This window comes from Vulpes vulpes, chromosome 5 (assembly GCF_048418805.1).
Source record: "Vulpes vulpes isolate BD-2025 chromosome 5, VulVul3, whole genome shotgun sequence".
Classification (NCBI taxonomy): Eukaryota; Metazoa; Chordata; class Mammalia; order Carnivora; family Canidae; genus Vulpes; species Vulpes vulpes.
In genome coordinates this window covers 99641859-99664050 of record NC_132784.1, presented here as the reverse complement: position 1 = coordinate 99664050, position 22192 = coordinate 99641859, and the positions used below count along the sequence as shown (strand labels likewise).

Genomic DNA, 22192 nt, shown 5'->3' with positions numbered 1-22192 from the left:
TGGTTATTGAGGTAGTATTTATTATTTTAAATAACTATGCTGGTAAGTTAATGCTACTGAAGACTTCAATCATGTATTTTTACATTCTAATAGTAAATAAAGTATTTTCTTTATATAAATAAAATTATATATCTGATAAAATTCTTAAGTTGAATGATATTCTAATAACAAGGTACATTCTCATAAGGAGCACTTTGAGGAAAAAAAATTAAAAAACTTACATATTAAAAAAAGTAACTATTTCCACCAAAAATTAAATTATCACTTTTAAAACTCTGTGCATTCAAAACCAGTAGTCAAACAGCATTTGTTTTTATGTTGCAGAGGGTGAAAAATATTTTCTAAAGTTGCAAATAAACAAATCTTAAGGTATTATCTATTTGCTCCTAGAATGAATTTTTATTTCTTAAAAATATCTCTATCAAGAAAAGACTACTTTTTCCTACACTCCTCTCTGAGGGAAAGTATTTTGTCCAAACAAACCTTGTCCCTGCATTCCTGACTCTTCCCACAGAAGTGCAGTGAGTTAACAGAAAGGCTGGTGTAGGAAAAGGACTGACATGAGTAACCCTGCCTCTTCCTCTTCTTCTTCAAGATGCGCCTGTTTGGAGAGAGCACAATCTTTGGTTTGTTCTTCACTGCGTTAAGCTTTAGAGAACCTAGGTTGATATGGGAGCCACCCATATGCTCCTGTGACCATGGGTGGCTCAGGGCTATAATGATGATTGCTTGGATGAGTCTGTGTATTACTGGAGATAAGGATTAGGTCCCTAATCTAAAATTATTATAAATATTTTGTTACAACATCTTACAAAATTTTAAGTAAAGTTTTGGTCTGAATCTTCCTTAGTCTTTTTGCCTTTTTCAATTGATCCAGAACCTGGGTTTGGTGCTTTATACTGGGCACCCTCCCTCTTCCCAGTCAACCCAGTAGTTTTAAGCTCTTTGTATTTTTTTTTTTCCTATTCAATCATTTTGTTGTTGTTGTTCTATATTCAGTACACAGACACTTATTTTTCAGTATTTGTCATATATTGTATTATAATGAAATATATTACAAAAACAGTCATGAAATATATTCCATAGCTAGAAATCAATATATCCCACTAGTGCAATCTTTTTCAAGATTGATTCTTCATATTGAGTAGCTTATTTTAGATATTTAAACAGTGATGGAGTTTAGATATCATTATCCAAATAGAAGCAAGCTGAATTACTATATTGATAAATAGTCTAGGAGCCATAAGATGAAATAAATGTTGAAAATGATATATATTGAAGAAAGTTTTTTATAATTTATTTTTCCCTATAGGGAGATAATTCAATCACTGGTTTTATATATCATAAAATATTCCATTAAAGGCTTCAAGTATGCTATCCAAAGTTTTATGTCTAAGTCAATAATATGATGTACTAAATAACTCAGGGGAAAAAAGACACTTTTTATTTATTTATTTTCATCACTTTAATACTGAGAGCATTTTACACAGCTCATTTTTTAAAATGTTTAAATTTAGTTGAAGATCATTACTTAGGAAACAAAAAATAACTGGCTTCTTAAGATGTTTGCTTATATACATGACATCCTCAGTGTGTTAGTATTAGAGTTATTACTTAGTTGATTAATAAGAGAGCAAGAGAGAGAATTAACTCGTTATACACCACAAATCTTATTTTTTTAATGCAATGATACAATTTCATGTTCAGCCAGGTAAAACATATAAGCTAAAATATATTATAGCAACAAAAAATGATTTAGTATAATTAAAACAGCAATATTTTTAAAATTGCCTGAGATCAACCTGATGTATATTTTAATTTGAAATAGTTTATATCCTTAAGCTACTTAATAATTTCAGGTATTTTAGTTAACTTATTAACATCACACAGCAGAGATTCCTGAAAGAAACTATACGTAACATTTAGAGGGTGTAAAAAAAAAAAAAAAAAAAAGAATTTCAATAGAAAATACCAGGAATACTAGATGCAAGGACTATTCAGAAGTGAGGCGGCCAGGAAGCCTGGCAATTCCATTTCTTTGCCTCCCTTACCCAACTCCATGATGTGCCTTTAAGAAAATGTTTGAATAAGACTTTTAAATAATTGAAGTAAAATAATTCTGGGAGAGCATATTACTATCATTGACTAATCAACCTGAAGAAATGATTTAACTCCACAAAGGATTTTTAGACCATGCTTATACAAACAAAAGACATACACAACAAAAACTAATCTGAAGGCCAGAATGTTGCATCTACAATGCCAAAACAATCAAAAAGTCATTGTAATTTTAGTATAAGGAAAAATATATCCATGAAAATAATCTGTATTTTTTTAATCTCTTTTGTCTTTTCTCTGTCACTTGCTTCCTTTCTTACTTGGAGAATACATTTTATGTTCTGAGATTCTTCTGGGTATCAGACATTGTCGACACAAACATGATGAAGTACAAGATCACTGAACTTTTCAAAGGAAGTTAAGGTAATAATTTAATTTTCACTTTTACTTCAGATTTTATGGCATTAATAATCATTGGCCTTACTAATCCATATAGACATAGCTTTCGCTATCTGAATGAGTTTTTATAATTATTGGAATATTTTATAATTTTTCTATCCATAGTACTGTAATAACAATAACAATAACATAAATGCATTGCATATTTAAAATTTTTTAAAGATTTTATTTATTTATTCATGAGAGGCACAGAGAGAGAGAGAGAGAGAGAGAGAGGCAGAGACACAGGCAGAGGGACAAGTAGGCTCCATGCAGGGATCCCGATGTGAGACTCGATCCGGGCACGACAGGATCACACCCTGAGCTGAAAGCAGACGCTTAACTGCTCAGCCACGCAGGTGTCCCGCATTGCATATTTAAATGATGCCATACATTGTGCCAAAAAGTATCTTCCTACATCAATTCCTAAATTGATGACAAAGATAGGAAAAGTTCCTGTTTTTAAGAAAACATGCAGAAATGACAAATAATAAGCCAAGAATCTAATAAATAAAATATTTCACATAAAAATTAATACTATGAAGAATCCAAAGACGATAATGAGGTAGTGGAGACTACTGGTGGACCACTGGGCACTATTCCTGGTAGAATGGACAGGAAAGCTCTCCATGGAAAGTAATATTTGAGCAGAAAAATTAACCTGAATCATTTGAAGGTCATTGCGGCTGAAAAATAAAGTATTCTGAGAAGAAAAGTTGAGATCTGTGGCAAAAGCCAGTATCAAACCATTCATATAGTGCATTATAAACTATTTCAAGACATTTGGATTTTAAGTGGCTAGTTACAGGTTTTAATTGACACACAGAGTAATTTGACCTGATCCAAGTTTTTAAAAGATTCGTGTGGAGCGTGGACCTGAGGCATATTCTAGGAGAAACGATGACTTGGTCTAGGAATGTCTGGGTGGAAGTCAGAAAGCTTTGACATGGGATATATTTGGAAAAAAAAAATACTGGCATGACTTATTGACAGACTGGACTGGCAGGTAAAGGAGAGAAAAGAGCCATCTTCAAAGATAGGAAAAATGAAAGACTAGTGGCCTTTTATGCCACCTCATCATTGGTATGACTCAGTTGGCCTGTATTCAGTAAACTTACTGAGCAACTCACAAGGAAGCAGGGAATCACCGTTTTCATGGTTTTCCTACTCAATTATTTAATTCCGTATCCAATTATATTCAGTGCTCTTCAAGAGTGACACCCATTTCTAAATAAAATAGTTGAACATTATTAAAAGTCCTGCACAAAACTAAATATATGGAATTCTGGGATATTTATAGTTTAGGAAAATCCTATTTTTTTCTATTACTTTTCCTTCTCAAATATCACCTAAATGTATTCAAAATACTGAATTATATATCACCATGATAAAACATATTTAAAAATATTAAAACCACAGATTTATTTTTTACAAATTCATAAATTAAAGAAGTACATTATTAATATCTACTTTTACATTATGGGTCATAATTGATATTTATTGATCATTCTCTCTATATTATGTATCAACCACAATCAGAAATACTAAAATAGTCCTAAAAATGTAATTTTAGATCTTTCATGTTTACTCCAGGAAACTTTTCCTGCTCTCTGTAACCAGAAGTGATGACTTCCACCTGTGACATGACTGTTTATTATTCATTTTTTGGAACAAATTTTGGCATGTCACCTCACACTACAGAGTGCAATAGCTATGACTGTATTTAATGCATGCTATTATATTACAAATTGCCTTTAGGCAGGAACTAACTAATAACCATTTACTTTACCATTGTGAACACCATAGAAGGTGTCTAGTAATAACTCAATAAATGTATTGAATATATTAGTGAAAAATTCTAGGCCTACTCAAACTGAAGTTATCTGGATTAATCAACACGTTTTTACCTGATTTTTACAGTTTTATGCACAAGCACACAGACACAAATATTTTCAGAGAATCGTACCTCCCAGAGTTGCAGATAGCAAGAAATGGGTCCCATATTTCTTGATAAGATTTTCTGTGATTTGCTGAAGAGTAGGTCGACGTCCCAGAAGTCTTATGTTGCGGAAGAATTCAGGAGCAAGAGGCAGAGGGGAGCCAAGGAAATTTCTTCTCTCAACTGCAAGATTATTTACTTTCCAGCGGCCAAACTCCCTGAAAAGCAAATTTATTTTTATTCATAAACACATAATCTATCTGAATATTTTCATTTGAAAAGTTCACTCGGTAGTTTTGCTGGGGTCACCACATTACGATGAGTCTGGCCTGTAATAATACATCATGTACTATGAGTAGGAGAAGCAACATTTATAATTTATGTAACTGGAGTGAATATTCTGAAACCAAATCATATAAAGGAAAAAATAAGCCACTTAAAAGAAATAGCTTCCACTGATTTTTTCCCAATGAAAGATACTCATAAACATGATTTCGTTATGCATAGAATATGAATGTAGAGCTATTTAAAAAATCACTAAGGTAATACTTTATTGTTTTTTAAGGGAAATTGAAAAAAGAGAATCAATTTATTTTCATAACTCTAATGATTTTTTTCTCTATTCATTTTAGAGTGGGACCCTGTAAAACTTCAAGAATATCATGGAGCTGTAGAAGAATGAAAAAAAAAATGATCAAAGGAGAAACACTTTTTTATAAGAGTAATTGTTTACAATCTATTTTGAAGCCTATATTCAACTTGATTAGCAATTTCTCAAGATGCAAAATGACTTTTCAGGTGGATTTGGCCAAATCGAAATGGAAGATATAATAATAAATGATTTATACATTTAAACAAAGATTTACCAATTTATATTGAGTTAAAGTCAACTCAATAATACTTTAGCAAAGAACTATGGTGAACTGTATCCCCTAATTAACTGTTTAGATTTTTTTCTGATGAGTGGTCTGATTAAAACCTCAAATACCTTCTTCCTGAGGGAAGAATTCCCTCTACCAGGTCTAATACTCCCAGGTGTGTTATTTTACTCAATTACTATCTAGCAAATAAAACATTGAATAAATATTGTATAAATATGTGCCATATTTATTTATATTTTTCCTCCGAAAAATGCCTGCAGTGTACCAATGAACAGTGAATGATACAGATACATCAGTGAACCAGACCAATACTGTCCATGTCCAAATGGAGCTCACATTCTAGAGAAAGTTTTAAAAGTAAATACGACAAAGACATTAACTTAAATTTTAAACAAATGTCAGAGTATTTTAAGTGCTGAGAGCTACCACAGGCAGCCTGCTTTGGTAAGCTATAGAGCTGTAGGCAGTGGGCCCTATGTTACTTTAAGTGACCAGAGGAGGCAACTCTAAAGAGGTGATATTTAATATTTAAGCAGTCACTGAACGAAAGAAAAAAGTTGCTGAAGGAGGGAAGGCAGGGAAAAGATTTACACAGGATAATGAAGAACAATAAATAGTGGCAGGACAAAGACCCCTACCCTTGACAGAGTCTCAACTATGAATATATTTCCTTCATGTGACACACATTTGGCAGCCAAACAATCCACTTGGTCTTTTAGATATTAATTATAAGGTAAGGTTCATTCAAGAATCTAGGGAAGACTTCAGCGTGAGAATAAGTCAACCTAGTGTTTTGTTTCATTGAGAAGCTATTGCTGTATCCTCTATAAATCAGCTAATAAAATGGTTTGATTCTACCAATGGCTCTCAAACTTCAGCACCTATTAGAGTCACTTGGAAACTCCACGCCACAGTTTTGTTTGTTTGTTTTTAAGATCTTGTTTATTTATTTATTTGAGAGACAGAGAGCAAGAGAGAAAGGGAGAGAGAGAGAGAGAACAAGCAGGGGAGAGGGAGAAGCAGGCCTCCCACCAAGGATACATGACAGGGAGCCGAATGTGGGGCTGGATCTCAGGACTCTGAGATCATGACCTGAGGCAGAACTGCTTAACTGCTTAATGTACTGAGCCATCCAGGCACCCCCACCCCAGTGTTTTCTGATTCAGTAGGTTCGAAGTGGGTGCACTTTTAAACAAGCAATGCTAATGTTGCTATTTGGAAAAAAAATCTGTTAATTAGATAATTTGATATATTGTCTTTAGCATTTTCTCAAAGTGCTCTTTTTTCAAATATGAAGGGTTTTTGGAGATACATTGCTGGATTTATTAATTCATGCTTCCTCAGAAAAGGGTACAGATGTCTTTCATCTTTCAAAACCTGGGTTTATATTAATCATTTTTATGTCTCCTTTTATAAAAAATTTACATGAACTGATTATATATGATTATATATATGTATAATATATAACATTATACTATATATGCTTTGTATAATATATAACATATAATGTTATAAATATATAAAATATAATATATTTTGAAATATACTAAACATGTATGATATATGTATGTTACATATTACATATGTGACAATTATATATATTTATATACATATACATTTAATTACATGCATAATGTATTATAATCATAATGTACTACCTATTACATATAATGTATGCAAGTATAATATACTTATATATCTCATTTATGTAAGTATATATTCAAAATTGTGAAGAAGGGCATTTAAATAAAACACTTAAGTTTTAATATTTTGTGATATATCTAAAGGTACATAATCATATAATGCTTGTAAGAAATTATTTATTAAACCATGATCTAAATAATAGTTGCCCAATTCCAAACTTTGTAGGCTTACATCAAAGATTTTTTTTTTTTAATTGCTGAAAAAAGTTTATAATTTTGTCAAGGGAGTGACATAACTTGAACCTAAAATTAGAGTGTATCTTTTTCAATGGTTTAAAGTGCTAAATTTATAATCTCATATGCATGTATAATAGACTAACATGTGGACTACTAAGAGAATAAACTGGACTTGGAATAACCAAGAAAACTGACTCAATTGTGATATTTTACATACCATATAAACTCTTTTTAAATCACGAAGTATTTCATGCTAGATGACTGTGAGTAATTACATATTTAAAGTGTGCAATTCTAGTTTTTCTTGTCTTTAACAATTTGTAAATATACAAATAAAAGCCCATGATCTATTCTGACCTAATTTACTTTCTTTAGTTCGGTCCTCTTAAATTTGGCCAAAAAAATAGATATAATATGAAAGAGCTATAGTAAATTTGTGTCATTTTCTGAAATCAGTTTTTAACACTAATTTTAAGAAAATGTATTAATTGTTCACTATTATTACCATTACCAGAAATGTGTAAGTCTTGTAGATGAATGTAAGAAAAACCCTGACCTCAAGGGCTCAAAGATTACATTAAGCAAGATAAACTATAAATGATTGCATTTCATTGAAGAACTTTAAAATATTTTGGGGGCAAAAATGCAACTGTGCAGTAGGTTATTTAGCATAATTACTCTACCCTATTTATCACTATTCTTTAACATAAGTAATCTAACTTATTTTGAATATGTTTTCTCTTCCCCTAGGTTTTCAGACCATGTGAAGCTATGCAGAGCCTAAAACTGTGAAGGACTTTCCAGGAAGCTTTCTTCAGCTATTAGGCACTTTTTATTACCTTAATCTGTAAGCCCTGATTAAGTTTATAATTTCAATTTACCTTCTAACATTTTAGTTGGACAAAACACTTTGCCATCCTATCTGATTATTCTTTCTGTCACACAACAACCAAAAGTAGAGGACAACTTTTTGAGAGTATTGCTACAGTAAGACTAATATTAATAGAAATTAACCAGACAACTAATTTAATTAATTAATTAATATTTAAAACCCCCATCATTGTTAATGAATATAATGAATTATTTTCTTGTCTTGAGAGCTCTATCTGAAATTCTCCTACTCCCTCTGCCTGTGTCTCTGCCTCTCATGAATAAATAAATAAAATAAATGAAATTCTTCTCCTAGTCTTTCTGTTATATTTTATATGAAAAATAGAATAATATATTACACTTATATTGTGTATATCCAAAAAGTATAATTTTGTGTGTGTAAAAAATATAAATGTTGATCTGAGATCTCTCATTTCCACTCTCCACTTTATTGGTTTATATTATAATGATACATGATCACTATGATCGTCTCTACTGATTTTTGGTGAAAACCCAAAGAGAAAGAGAAATAATTCTGAGAAGTGGTAAGAAGCACTTTAAGTAAAGGATGTCAACTCTGGACAGTTAAGTACCACACTGTGAGTAATAAACATATAGGTATGAATACAGATACTCAGTGTCTCTTCATCCTGGGCACAGGATAAGATTGCAGTTACTAGTCTCCTTTAAAATCAGTGTGGCCATGTGGCTTACTTGACTTCTAAAGCATGCATGTGCATGGTTATGCTGGTCCATCAGCCTGGGATCCTAGTAAACGATGATGATTCAAATCCCCATTCCCCAATCCCACTCCTGCAGCTTATTGGAATGAGCAAGCTCATGAACTAAAAAATATTTTTATGCAAAGATATCAAGATCATGGAGTTATTAGTTGGTTTATTTGCTTGTTTTCCAGTCATGTAATCTAGTGCATCATAAGCAACATAGAGTATCTTGACTTCGGTGTAACTTGAGAAGGCAATAAGGAACTGGTTGTATATAAATTGGAAACTTATAGGTGCAGTCTTTGTTTTCCTTCCTGAAGATAAAATTCACCTCAGTTGCAACTAGACCAAGCATTCATTAAATTTTGGAAAAACAAAGCAATGGAATGCTGAATTAAAAACATGCTGTCGGGTATGATTATCATAATGAGAGCATTTTACCTAAAGGATCTAAGAATTCCATCCAGATTCATTATGTTTACATTAAATAAGAACACTGCTGCATCTAACTGAAGGCTCCATTCTACCTGAAGCCTTCACAGTACATAAATATCTTCCCATCATAACCTTTGGAAGTCTTTAAATGAAATAGGCACAATCATTAGAGCTTAATGTAACTCAGCCCCTTTAGAAGCAGCACTATTTTGTAGAACACACAAATGGGCTATAAACAGTTCAGCCAGAACATTACTTTGAAAATGTTTTTGTTGGCTCTAAGAAGCTTCTATTAGTTGATTAAGTTGTATGTTTGCCTGCTAAAAATTCTGACTTGCAGGCATCTATTATTATGTATGTCTATGTAATGCTTACTTTTCTACAACAATATTTATTATAATTTTATCTGTACCCATCTCATGTAAAAGGTTGGAAAACAAGAATGACATCAACAAATTCCATTTAAATAATGATTACATCATTGCCATATTGCTATAGGCCTTTCTTATTAGTATTTAAATTCTATGTGAATACATAAATGTACTCAGGTATTTAATATATATATTTTTTTATTTTTAATTTTTTTTTAATTTATTTATGATAGTCACAGAGAGAGAGAGAGAGAGGCAGAGACACAGGCAGAGGGAGAAGCAGGCTCCATGCACTGGGAGCCCGACATGGGACTCGATCCCGGGTCTCCAGGATCGCGCCCTGGGCCAAAGGCAGGCGCCAAACCGCTGCGCCACCCAGGGATCCCCTCAGGTATTTAATATATATTAACTACCATAACTTTTTTTAAATTACACATAGATATATATCCAGTTCCTGAAAAATATAGAACCCACCACTGTTGATAATTCAATACCAGAGGAAAATCAGTATTAAAAGCATTGACAAGGGCAGCCTGGGTAACTCAGCAGTTTAGCGCCGCCTTCAGCCCAGGGCGTGATCCTGGAGACCCGGGATCGAGTCCCATGTCATGCTCCCTGCATGGAGCCTGCTTCTCCCTCTGCCTGTGTCTCTGCCACTCTCTCTCTCTCTCTCTCTGCGTGTCTCTCATGAGTAAATAAATAAAATCTTAAAAAAATAAAAAAATAAAAACCTTGACAAAATCAGAAGATGCATCTGCTGAAAAGATTCACCCATAACTACTAATTTACAATAAATAAAGTTGCTTCTCTAAGTCATAAGAGGCTATTATTATATTATTTTTTACAATACTATATTTGTTGGCTTGTAATTTTAATTCTTTCAATATTAATTAAATTTGTGTACACAACACAATATTAAACCAAAATATATTACCCAAGCACTAATCTATGGCAAATTCAGCATAAGAATCATAAATTGATTTGCCAATTTTTAGTAGCAATAACTTTCTAATTGCATCTGTAAGATCATACTGATCCTTAAAAATGCCACTAATAATCAATACTAGCTCCCCATAATTCTATTATGTGTAACTGATACATATAAAAATGGTTCTTTGAACGTTCTTTCTTTTTTGCATCTCACAGAGATGCTGTTTTCCATTTGGCCAGTAAAAGGGAAATGTTCCTAATGGCCTGGATGACTGTAGCTCTGAAGCTAGTGTTTCTAAGGCAGCTGAATGCTAAGCAGTTGGCAGGGTAAAGAATCCACTTTCTTTAGTCCTCCTGCCCCTTGATACAAAACAACTTTAAAAAAAAATTAACAGTAGCGAGTTTTTAAAGCTTGCGCAGTATTTTTGGATGAGGCTACGGATTTAGCACAATGAACCTAAGCAAATAAAATACCGAAAGAAAAAGACCAATGAAAAATATGACTTATGTACAATAGGTACATGCAAGATTTTTTTTTCCTTAGATTCCATTTACTTATCCATGAGAGACTCAAAGAGAAAGGCAGAGACACAGGCAGAGGGAGAAGCAGGCTCCCTCTGAAAAGCGTGATGTGGAACACGATCCCAGGACCCCAGGATTATGACCTGAGCCAAAGGCAGATGCCCAACCACTGAGCCACCCAGGTGCCCCTACATGCAGGATTTTAGGAAGCACCATTAATGAGGGTAGTATTTTGAAAGAGTTGACAACACATAGTAGATTAGAAAAGTCAAATCAGCAGGATTGAAACTAAATATTACCCCGACCCCTATAAAGCCACAAGGATTAATCGTAGGTATAGCTGCTTCTCTGTATCATTGAATTAAATAAAATGGAGGCAGGGTTATAGAAGATTTTGTAAAGAATGGTTGGTTGCTTATAATATATATTTCTAATTATTTTAAAAAATGCTAAATTTTCAAGGCTATGAAATAACTGAAAATTAATTTTATCTCATATAGCTTTAAGCTATTTTCTGCAATTTAATAGATAGGGTGTATTAAATTTTTTAAAGATTTTATTTATTTATTTGAGAGAAAGAGAGAGAGAGCACGAGCAGGGGCATAAGGGAGAAACAGGCCCCCCTTGTCCTGGGAGCCAGATGGAGGCCTTGATCCCAGGACCTCAATTCCTGAACCCTGGGATCATGACCTGAGCAAAGGCAGATGCTTAACTGACTGAGCCACACAGGCACCCGGTTTTATTAAAATTTTAAGGGAAATGCCACAAATTCAATTACTATAGTAAACACCATTATTCCCAAAGGTAACTCATTTTGTAGAAATATAAGGCTACTACATGCTGTGCTTACACAGATATATACATAATATAGAAATTTATTATTTACATCCAAATTAAGCTACTCTTTTAAGCAGAATTTTTTCTGATATAAAACATATACATACATGCTGTCAATGATGGACTTTCTAAGTTGAAGAAAAGGAATTAAGTAAAAGAAAAAGCTTTTCTAAATTTTGGGACTATAGTTTTAACAGTAACATCTGTTACAACTTATCAAAATTCTTTATCAGTCACATTAGAGAGATTTGGTAATTATTAAGCAGTGTAGACAAGCCAAGGGCAGATACAACGGAGCTAAAATAAAATACACTGACCCTCTCTGAAACAAGAAATAAACAAATATGAATGTCCCTTTTACTTGTATGTATAATTTAAAAGGTGTTTATCTTGACTAATTAGTGAAAATGTTTGCATTTCACACATTAATTTAAATATTTTAGGGAGGCAAATGTTTTAATTTTTCAAAAGAGAATAGATTTAGAAGTCAGCTGAAGTTTCAAATCCCACCCTCACCAAGTCAATTCACAAATTTCTAAGTCCTGTGAATTTTGGCAAATTCTTAATCTTATTGACATAAAGTCATTTCACATAGGAGCATACATTTAATAGTACTAACTCTGTAGAGCTTTAAAGAAGCAGAATGTAACACTTAACCAAAATGGTACAGGGGACATAGTTTACCTCTTAAGCAAATTTTGGTGTATGCTTGAGTCATGAATTTTTATCCTAGGATGTCAATTTTTAAATATTATAAACCTTGATCAAGGTAATAAGCCTTAGTGGAGCTAATCAGTAATATTAACAAAATAATTTATAAATGAAGCCATACTCAAAGAATTTATTTTAAATTTTAAGGGATACTAAAACACCTAAGTGGCTCAGCTGGTTAAGTAAGTGCCTGACTCCATTGCAGCTCAGGTCATGATCTCAGGTTTGTGAGATGAAGCCTGGAGTCAGGCTCTGTGCTCAGTCCAGAGTCTGCTTGAGATTCTCTTTCTCCCTCTCCCTTTGCTCCTCCCCTTTCTCGGATACTTTCTCTCTCTCTTCTTTCTCAAATAAATTAAAAAAAAATCTATTTTTTTTTTTAAAAAGAAGCTACAAATTGCTTTCCTTTGTCCAGAAAAATCATTGCCAAAATAATAGTTACCTGTTAATGAAAAATTAATCTGTTTTGTGGTAATGTCTTTAAACATTTAAGCAAAAACCTCATTAAGATTTCTTTATGGTGGTCCAAACTCTAACTTAAATATTGGATCAAATATTCACAAACCATGGATTATGACAAGTAGCTAATCAATTAAATATTTGAACTTAAAATAAGTTACAAATTCATATTCTGTTTCATTTCATTAACTCGAGGTAAAAACGTAAAATCAAAGGTCATTCTCAAAAAAAAAACAAACAAAAAAAAAACAAAGGTCATTCTCTTTTAGAGTAATTGCAATTTTTAGAGACAGTGAATATAAATTGTTAATCTATTTAATGAAATTTTTCCATAATAAAAATTAGTTTTAAATAGTAACTCAATTTAATAGAATACATATTTTTCCTGAAAAAATTTTAAAATGGCTTAAAGAAAACTCTTCTTAAAATGTTATGATTTTTCTTACATAGTTAAGGGACCTAAACTTGCTATTGATTTTATGTCTCATGCATCAACATGTGGAAGAGAGTCTGGATATGGCCTTTTATGACAAATTTTCACAACAAAACTGCACACTCTTAAATTTACAAGGTGCAAATTATTATTGCTCAAATTAAAACCTTTCAGCCTGAATCAGGCTTGAGTTGTCTGTCAAATATCATTTTATACAAAACAAAAAATAAAAAACAAAAACAACTTGTGAAACATAAACTGGCAATGTCACATTTCTCTGGATATTACCCTTAGAATTTATGGATTACAAAATGAAACCTATTATCTAACAAGCACTTAGTCTTTCTGTCTTTTAAGCCTGAGATTTATATAAAATAAATTTGTTAACTATCACCTACTATACAGACTTCAAAGACACCAATATTAATCACACGGGGAGGGATCCCTGGGTGGCGCAGCGGTTTGGCGCCTGCCTTTGGCCCAGGGCGCGATCCTGGAGACCCGGGATCGAATCCCACGTCGGGCTCCGGGTGCATGGAGCCTGCTTCTCCCTCTGCCTGTGTCTCTATCTCTCTGTGACTATCATAAATAAATAAAAATTAAAAAAAAAATCACACGGGGAAACTGCAGTCATATTTACCACGCCAATCCAATCCTCAACTAGGGTTATATATACTTATAGTTGAATATTCTTTCCTTCCTAGAAATTAGTGTATTTATGGAGTTACTTCATTAATATCTCCCTCTTTCTTTATGCAATAGGCTCAACATAGATGCTTTATTTTTATGGACATGTATTCTTAAGACTCAGATACATGACCCATAGTAATCACTCAATAAATGCATACTGAATCAACAAATGAGTAATGTTCTCTTTGAGCTAAAATGAAATGACTATATAAGTAAGATAAAGGTGGGGTTTGTGACTTGCAAGCAAACACCATAGCTACAATTCACAGAAAACCAAATCTACTGTAACAATGTGTTCCTCAATCATGCTTTTTGATTGTTCAAATGACTGAGGGAAGGTAGGAGTTAACTGCTCCTGCTAAATGGAGAATCATTAATGACTCTGGAACAACTTACTTCTGCTAAATCTAATATATACAAATATTGAGTGGTGTCCCAGTGGCTCAGTGGGTTAAGTGTCTGCTTTCAGCTCAGGTCATGATCCCAGGGTCCTGGGATAGAGCTCCCAGTCAGAGTCCCTGCTCAATGGGAAGTCTGGTTCTCCCTCTCCCTCTGTGTGTGTGTGCAGTCTCTCTCTCACTCTCTCTTGGTCTCTTGCTGTCTTTCTCAAATAAATAAATTAAATCTTAAAAAAAATAAATATTGAGAAGAGTGTTATGACTGTCTGTAAGTGCAATAAAATATATAGCGGCAGTGTTCATAGCCTCAGTTAGTTAATGCACTTTGAGGAGAGTAGTCCTGCTATTTCCATTATGAGAAGATGTTTAATTTTTCACATCTGTGTCACTGATACGGTAAGGGAAGACTGATTTATACAAATTCAATTCCCATCTCACCAGGGAATAAATAAATACAGAAAGTATAAGTTGATTAGCATCTTCTTAACACCATTAAATATATATATATAATATTATAAATATATATAATATTATAAATATATATATATATATATATTTACCCATTAACAGGCAATAAGTTTAAAGTTAAAGTTTGGCAGGCAAAAAGCAAAATTTTCATACTAATGATAATTTATTTTTTTTTTATTTTTTCAAAACTATTTATCTTATTTTTTTTATAAATGTATTTTTCTTGGTGTTCAATTTTCCAACATGTAGAATAACACCCAGCATTCATCCCATCAAGTGTCCCCCTCAGTGCCCATCACCCAGTCACCCCCAAACCCCACCCATCTCCCCTTCCACCAACTTTCGTTCGTTTCCCAGAGTTAGGAGTCTCTCATGTTCTGTTTCCCTTTCTGATATTTCTCACTCATTTTTCCTCCTTTCCCCTTTATTCCCTTTCACTATTTTTTATATTCCCCAAATGAATGAGACCATATAATGTTTGTCCTTCTCTGATTGACTTATTTCTCTCAGCATAATGCCCTCCAGTTCCATCCACTTGAAAGCAAATGGTGGGTATTTGTCATTTCTAATGGCTGAGTAATATTCCGAAAATTTAAAATTTTGACTGGTAAAGAACCTTTACCTTAATATAACATTTGGAAAGATAATCTTGTGTTTCAAGCAAATAATCTGTGAGGTTTAAGCTATTGCACTGTGAAGTACATGCTCTCTCACGTGCTTTCAGTGAGTGAGCGAACTTTGGTGGTAGTTATTCCCCCAACCTAGCAAAAGGCTGAATCCAAGAGGATTTGACTCCAAAACTGATGCCCTTAACTTCATTGTAGATTAAGACCAACTGGAATTGAAAAGTGGATATTAACAGTAATGTATGATCTGTGTGTGTTTGTGTGTGTGTGTGTGCGTGTGTATGATGGTGGGATCTGTGGAGAGTATATGATGAAAGAAGGAAATAGAGATAAAAATATAGAAAGGAGGGGTAGGGGAAAAATCAGGAGGAGTTTAGCAATCATATGGGGAATAATGTGAAAATATTATTATAGTGCTAACATAAAATAATATAAATATAATGGAAGGAACATGTCAATTATAGATTAATCCTGTATTATCCTAGCAGTTGTCTGAGAAACAGAGCTTAAATATCTGCTTGGTAGAAGGAGCTAAATAAACCTAGGGAGTAATTCATATTTCTTGGAAGAGGATGGTAGACTGGTAAGAACTGAGTAGTTAGAGAGTTTTATGATCAATTCCTTTTACAGGAGACACAGTAAATAGTACATAGTCCAAACTCCATATTCAAGAGCATAAAGAATGAAAGCCTCAGAGAGAGAAACACAGATGGTAGAGGAGAAATACATTCTTAGATGGAATCATCAAGCAGTGTTGAGGGAACTAAAGGATGAAATTGGGTAGCTGATGGGAAAATTTGTTATATCCAACAAGCACCAAGCTGAAGGATGCCAATAAGACTTGAGCCCATGAGAAGGGTCCTGGAGATGCATAATGTTCTGTAAATCCATAGGGAAACTTGAATTCTACAGTCAAAAGTTAACATCACCAAACATAAAAGTAAACAGCTCACTATAAGAAAAAGAAATCATGATTTCTTTTATTTATTTATTTATTTATTTATTTATTTATTTATTTATGATAGTCACAGAGAGAAAGAGAGGCAGAGACATAGGCAGAGGGCGAAGCAGGCTCCATACACCGGGAGCCTGATGTGGGATTCGATCCTGGGTCTCCAGGATCGCGCCCTGGGCCAAAGGCAGGCGCCAAACCGCTGCGCCACCCAGGGATCCCGAAATCATGATTTCTACAAAGGGATATTAGACCTGATCACTTTACTGTAATTAGTTTCAATAAAAAATAAGCATATAAAAATTAATATAATCTATTGATTCTTTAAAAAAGTCTCCTTCTTAAAATTTGCTTTAAAAAAACAGGTGGCTAAAGTGTTTCATAGTTCAAAACACTTACATTTGGAAAAAAAAATCCATCCAAATAATGGAGATATCTGGAAAGAAAGATTAACCACAACAACAACAAAAAATCAATCAGGTGTGCTACTTAATTAATATGCTTTGTAAAGAGATAAGCTATATTCAACGAAAATGTGTTGTTGTACCTAGAAAAGGAAGAATAGTTCAGCCGGATACAGGGGGCAGACTTCTAAAAGAAAAAAAAAAGGAAACCCCTGGAACCTCAGAAAGTTAAAACTGAGCATGCATAATATTTGGTTAAAAGAGAAGAAAGAGACTAATAAAGGATGTATCTGTGATGATAGTGGAAGACAGCACATTGATAAATATAGGAATCACTAAATACATCTTTAGAGGTCTTTATTACTTCATTGTTGACACTGAAAAGGAAATGGATCCATAAAATTAAAATACTGATGAACCTGAAAAACTGTATCACAGAAAGTCACTCTATGTGACAAAGGAAAATGGAAAATAAAAATATGAAATAATAATCAAAGAAGTATCCAAGGAAAATTTCCCAGAATGAAGGGAGATGGAGAAAGAGTGGGAATGGGATCAACCTGAGGACACTATGGGGAAAAGAGAGAGGAAACAAAAGGGAAAATAAAAAGAGATTTATACTATCTTAAAGGAAGTCAAAGTATTTTCTCTAGATTTTATTTACTTATTCATGAGAGATACAGAGAGAGAGAGGCAGAGACACAGGCAGAGGGATAAGCAGGCTCCATGCAAGGAGCTCGATGTGGGACTCCATCCCGGAACTCTGGGATCATGCCCTGAGCCAAAGGCAGAAGCTCAACTGCTAAGCCACCCAGGTGTCCCAAGAAGTCAAAGTTATCTTCTAGATCCCACCTGAACATTACAGGATTGATAAAAACAAATGAAACTGCTTATATAAAACTGATAGTTTCCAACTTCCATTTTTTATCCAATCAAACCATCAGTTTGAGTTGTTTTGTTTTGTTTTTAGAGGGAGGGAGAGAGAGAGAGAGAGAGAGAGAGAGAGAGAGAGAGAGAGAGAGACCAGAGGCAGAGAGAGGCAGAGAAAATTTTAAGTAGCCTCTACACTCAGTGTGAAGCCCAACACAGAGCTCTATCCTGTGACCCTGAGATCATGACCTGAGGTGAAATCAAGAGTTGGTCACTCAACTGATTGGGCCACCCAGGCTCCTGACTTTTCTTTTTATAGATTATTTCAAAATATCAATGACTTTTAAAAATAGTCAATATTCTGAATCACAAGTATAATGAAAATAGGAAAAGAATAAATTACTGATGAACATCACAAATAAAGGCAAGAAATTCATGATATTTCAATATATAGTTAGCATTAAATTTATATTCATGGACACTTTAGGTCCAGTAGTGATTTCTATGATGAAAGATAAGAAGAAAAATAGTGGACATTTACTGAGAAATTTTTATATGATAAATGTTAAGTGTTGTTCTCTTACTTTCATATACAATCTTAGTATAAGTGTCAACTAAAAAGTCAAATACCATACTGACACATGAAAATTTGGGGTAGGAAGATTTAGGGAAGAACACTTGCATGAACATAGAACTCTAATTTTCAATTGATTTGTTTTTCACCTAGTTAATCTCTGGTTATAGAGGGTCTCCACCTCCTGCAGAATAAATTCAGTTGCTAAACTTCAATTTGAGTAGTTGATGGTTTTGAAATGGGCAGCAGTTTCACTTCCAGGGTGATAGCTTTCCCAGAGCTCTTTCCTGTAAGTCCATAGACACAGCTCAATTGTCTAAGATTGTCTCCTGTCTTTAAGATAAATGGCTGCATTGGAAAGTTGATACCTAGAAAATTGGAGCACTTTTCATCTTGGCATGAGTTAATTCATTGATTAGATATTTATTGAACATCTATCATATTCCAGAACTGTTGCTAGATACTAATGATGCACTTCTTACTCTTACTAACAGAACAAAGAGGTGAGAAATTTTCAGTACTTTGGCATAGTGCTTATTTGATCTGGGTATTCTATGTACACCTAAGGTTTAAAAAAGAAAAAAAAAAGATTAATTATACTTCAATTTCATACAATAATAGTAATCATCTGGTATAAATCACCTGGTATTCAATAAATACAACTTGTATGAATGAATGAATGAATGAATGAGTATTTGAACACAATTATTTTTTTTATTTTTTTAAGATTTATTCATTTATTTGAGAGAGATAGAGAAAGCAAGCAGGGGGAGGGGAAAAGGGAGAGGGGGGAAGCAGAATCCCAGCTGAGTGGGGAGTCCAATGCAGGGCTTGATTGCACAACCCTGAGATCATGACCTGAGCTGAAATTAAGAATCTGACTCTTAACCAACTGAGCCACCTAGGTGCCCTTAAATACAATTCTTAATATGATTAAGATGACTGATATAATGATTTCTTATTAAAGGGTTAATTATGTGATAATGGTAAGATTCCGATTCACATGTAAAAAATAATAGAGAAATCATAGATTCTTTTCCAGTTTCCTCCAAAGGTTACATCTTACAACACTATTGTAAAACATCACAACTAGGGTGTTGGCATTGGCATGGTCAAGATACAGAACATTCCCTTCTCCACAAGGATCCTTCATGTTGCCCTCTTTTAGATGCATACACATTCCTCTTGACCCCCAAATTCCTGTCAAACACTAATCTCTTCTTGACTTCAATAATTCTATCATTCTAACAATGCTATATAAATGGAATCATACAGTGTGTAACCTACTGACATTGGCTTTTTATTACTCAGAATAATGCCCTGGAGATTAATTGAAGTTGTGGCTGGTATCAAAATTTGTTTGTTTTTGTTGCTGAGTAGTATTGCATGGTATAACTGTATCAATTTGTTTCACCATTCATCTATTGAGGGACATATCTAGGTTGTTTCCAGGTTTTGGCTACTACAAATAAAAATGTCATAAACATTTGTGTACAGGTTTTTCCATACCCTGTCTTAATTTCTTTGGGATAAATGCTCAGAAGTGAAATTGCTGGATTATATGATGACTATAGCATTTTACATTATCAGGGCCAATGTCTAAGTGAAGCAGTCTCTCCATGTCCTTTCTAGCATTTGTTGTATTTTCTTTTTATTTTAGCTGTTTTGATAGATATGTAGTTACATTGCATTGGAATCAATTGATTTTAATTTGCATCTTTTTAATAGCCAATGATAGATAGAACCCATGTGTTCATGGGTTCGTTTGCCATGTGTGTAATCCTCCTCACTAAATATCTAGTCATATACTTTGCAAATATTCTATCTGGATTTTTAATGATTAATTTTGATACAAATAGATTAATTGGTTAGATAGAAAATAGATGATAGATAATTATCTATTTATTAAATATGTGAGTTGCAAATATGTTATTCAGATATTGGTACGTATGTAGCTTGTATTTTCATCATCTTAACAGGATCTGTCAAGTAGCAAACGTTTTTAATATTGATGAGATAAAATTTATCAAATTTTCCTTATATGAATCATGCTTTTGGTGTCAAATCTAAGAACTTTTTTTTAAAGATTTTATTTATTTATTCATGAGAGACACAGAGAGAAAGAGAGGCAGAAACACAGGCAGATGGAGAAGCAAGCTCCATGCAGGGAGCCTGACGTGGGACTCGATCCCAGGTCTCCAGGATCATGTCCTGGGGCTGAAGGCGGCGCTAAACCGCTGAGCCACCTGGACTGCCCAGAACTTTTTTTCTAACCCTAGATCTCAAAGATTTTTTCCTATGTCTTATTGTTATCTTTCCTTTTCCTGACATTGTCTTGCAAAGAAGAAGTTTTTGAGCTAAATGAAGCCCAGCTTATCAATTATTGCATTCACTAATTTTGTCTTTGGATGTTGTATCTAAAAAGTCATCAACACACCCAAGAACATCTAGGTTTTCTCCTTGTTGTCCTCTAGAAGTTTTAGAGTTTTGTGTTTAAAGTTAGGTCGTGATCCGTTTTGAGCTAATTTTTTTAAAGGTGTGAGGTCTCTGTCTGCATTCACTTTTTTTGCAGGTAAAAGTCAAGTTATTCCAGCATCATTTGTTGGGAAAATTATCTGTGCTCCTTTGGATTGCTTTTGCTTCTTTGTCACTGATTGAGTTTCCCTTGCCTGTCTAGCCTCTTCTCCACAACTTTCAAAGTCTTCTTAGGTTTGTTTTATATATACTATCCAGGTTTTTTAGTTGTTCTTAGTAAGAAAAATCAAGAAAAGTATATTTAATTTAGTTTCCCAGAAGCAGAAGATACTACTATAACAGCGCTAATATTTTAATATTACTTTCATTTATTTAATAATGCATAGTAAATATGTAATTGCATTTTGAAATATGAAACACTGCTAAGAGGGTAATAATTCTATTAAATCATAAGAAATTACTAAACTTAACACTGGTGACTGAAAAACATTGAGTTAAAAATCTTTTTACCAATTTTATACATCTTTCTGAAGACATACAGAAAAAATAAAAAGCGTATACAATATTAAAAAATCTTTTGGAGGGGCAGCCCAGGTGGGTCAGTGGTTTAGTGCCGCCTTTATCCCAGGGCCTGATGCTGGAGACCCGGGATCGAGTCCCACATCGGGCTCCCTTGCATGGAGCTTGCTTCTCCCTCTGCCTGTGTCTCTGCCTCTCTCTCTCTCTCTCTCTGTGTCTCTCATGAATAAATTAAAAAATATTAAAAAAATATTTTCGAGTTTTTTGGAAACTATATAAGAGGTTGGTGAAAAATGAAGTCAGGTAGAGAAACCGCCCTTTTGTAATTACGTAGATAATTTAACTTTGGGGCACCTGGGTGGCTCAGTGGTTGAGCATCTGCTTTTGGCTCAGGTCGTGATCCCAGAGTCCTGGTATCAAGTCCTGCATTGGGCTCCCCAGAGGAAGCCTGCTTCTCCCTCTCCATCTGCCTATGTCTCTGCCTCTCTCTGTGTCTCTCATGTATAAATAAATACATAAAATCTTTTAAAAATGATAACTTAGTAAAAGTATAATTGGAGTAATCTGAGGGACAATTCTATGTTCATTTAAGAACAAGAATTTGTAAGAATTTATTGAAAGATCATGTGGTTATAGAAAGCACTATTTGTTGAGGTTAAAAATGGAACAGAAAACCAAGCACTTCTAAAAACATTTGTATGTAATTATGTATAATATTGATACATTAATA

The 22192-nt window shown here is 33.6% G+C and overlaps 1 protein-coding gene across 4 annotated transcripts in view; it reads right to left on the bottom strand.

Annotated features, from left to right (window-relative positions):
• BRINP3 (BMP/retinoic acid inducible neural specific 3) overlaps window positions 1-22192 on the bottom strand; it is a 381312-nt gene that overhangs the window by 182322 nt on the left and 176798 nt on the right. For all 4 annotated transcript variants that reach the window (XM_025991327.2, XM_025991328.2, XM_025991326.2 and 1 more), the window contains one exon: window positions 4463-4653. In XM_025991327.2, the coding sequence (XP_025847112.1) occupies window positions 4463-4653 (191 nt within the window). The remainder of the gene's footprint in view (window positions 1-4462; window positions 4654-22192) is intronic.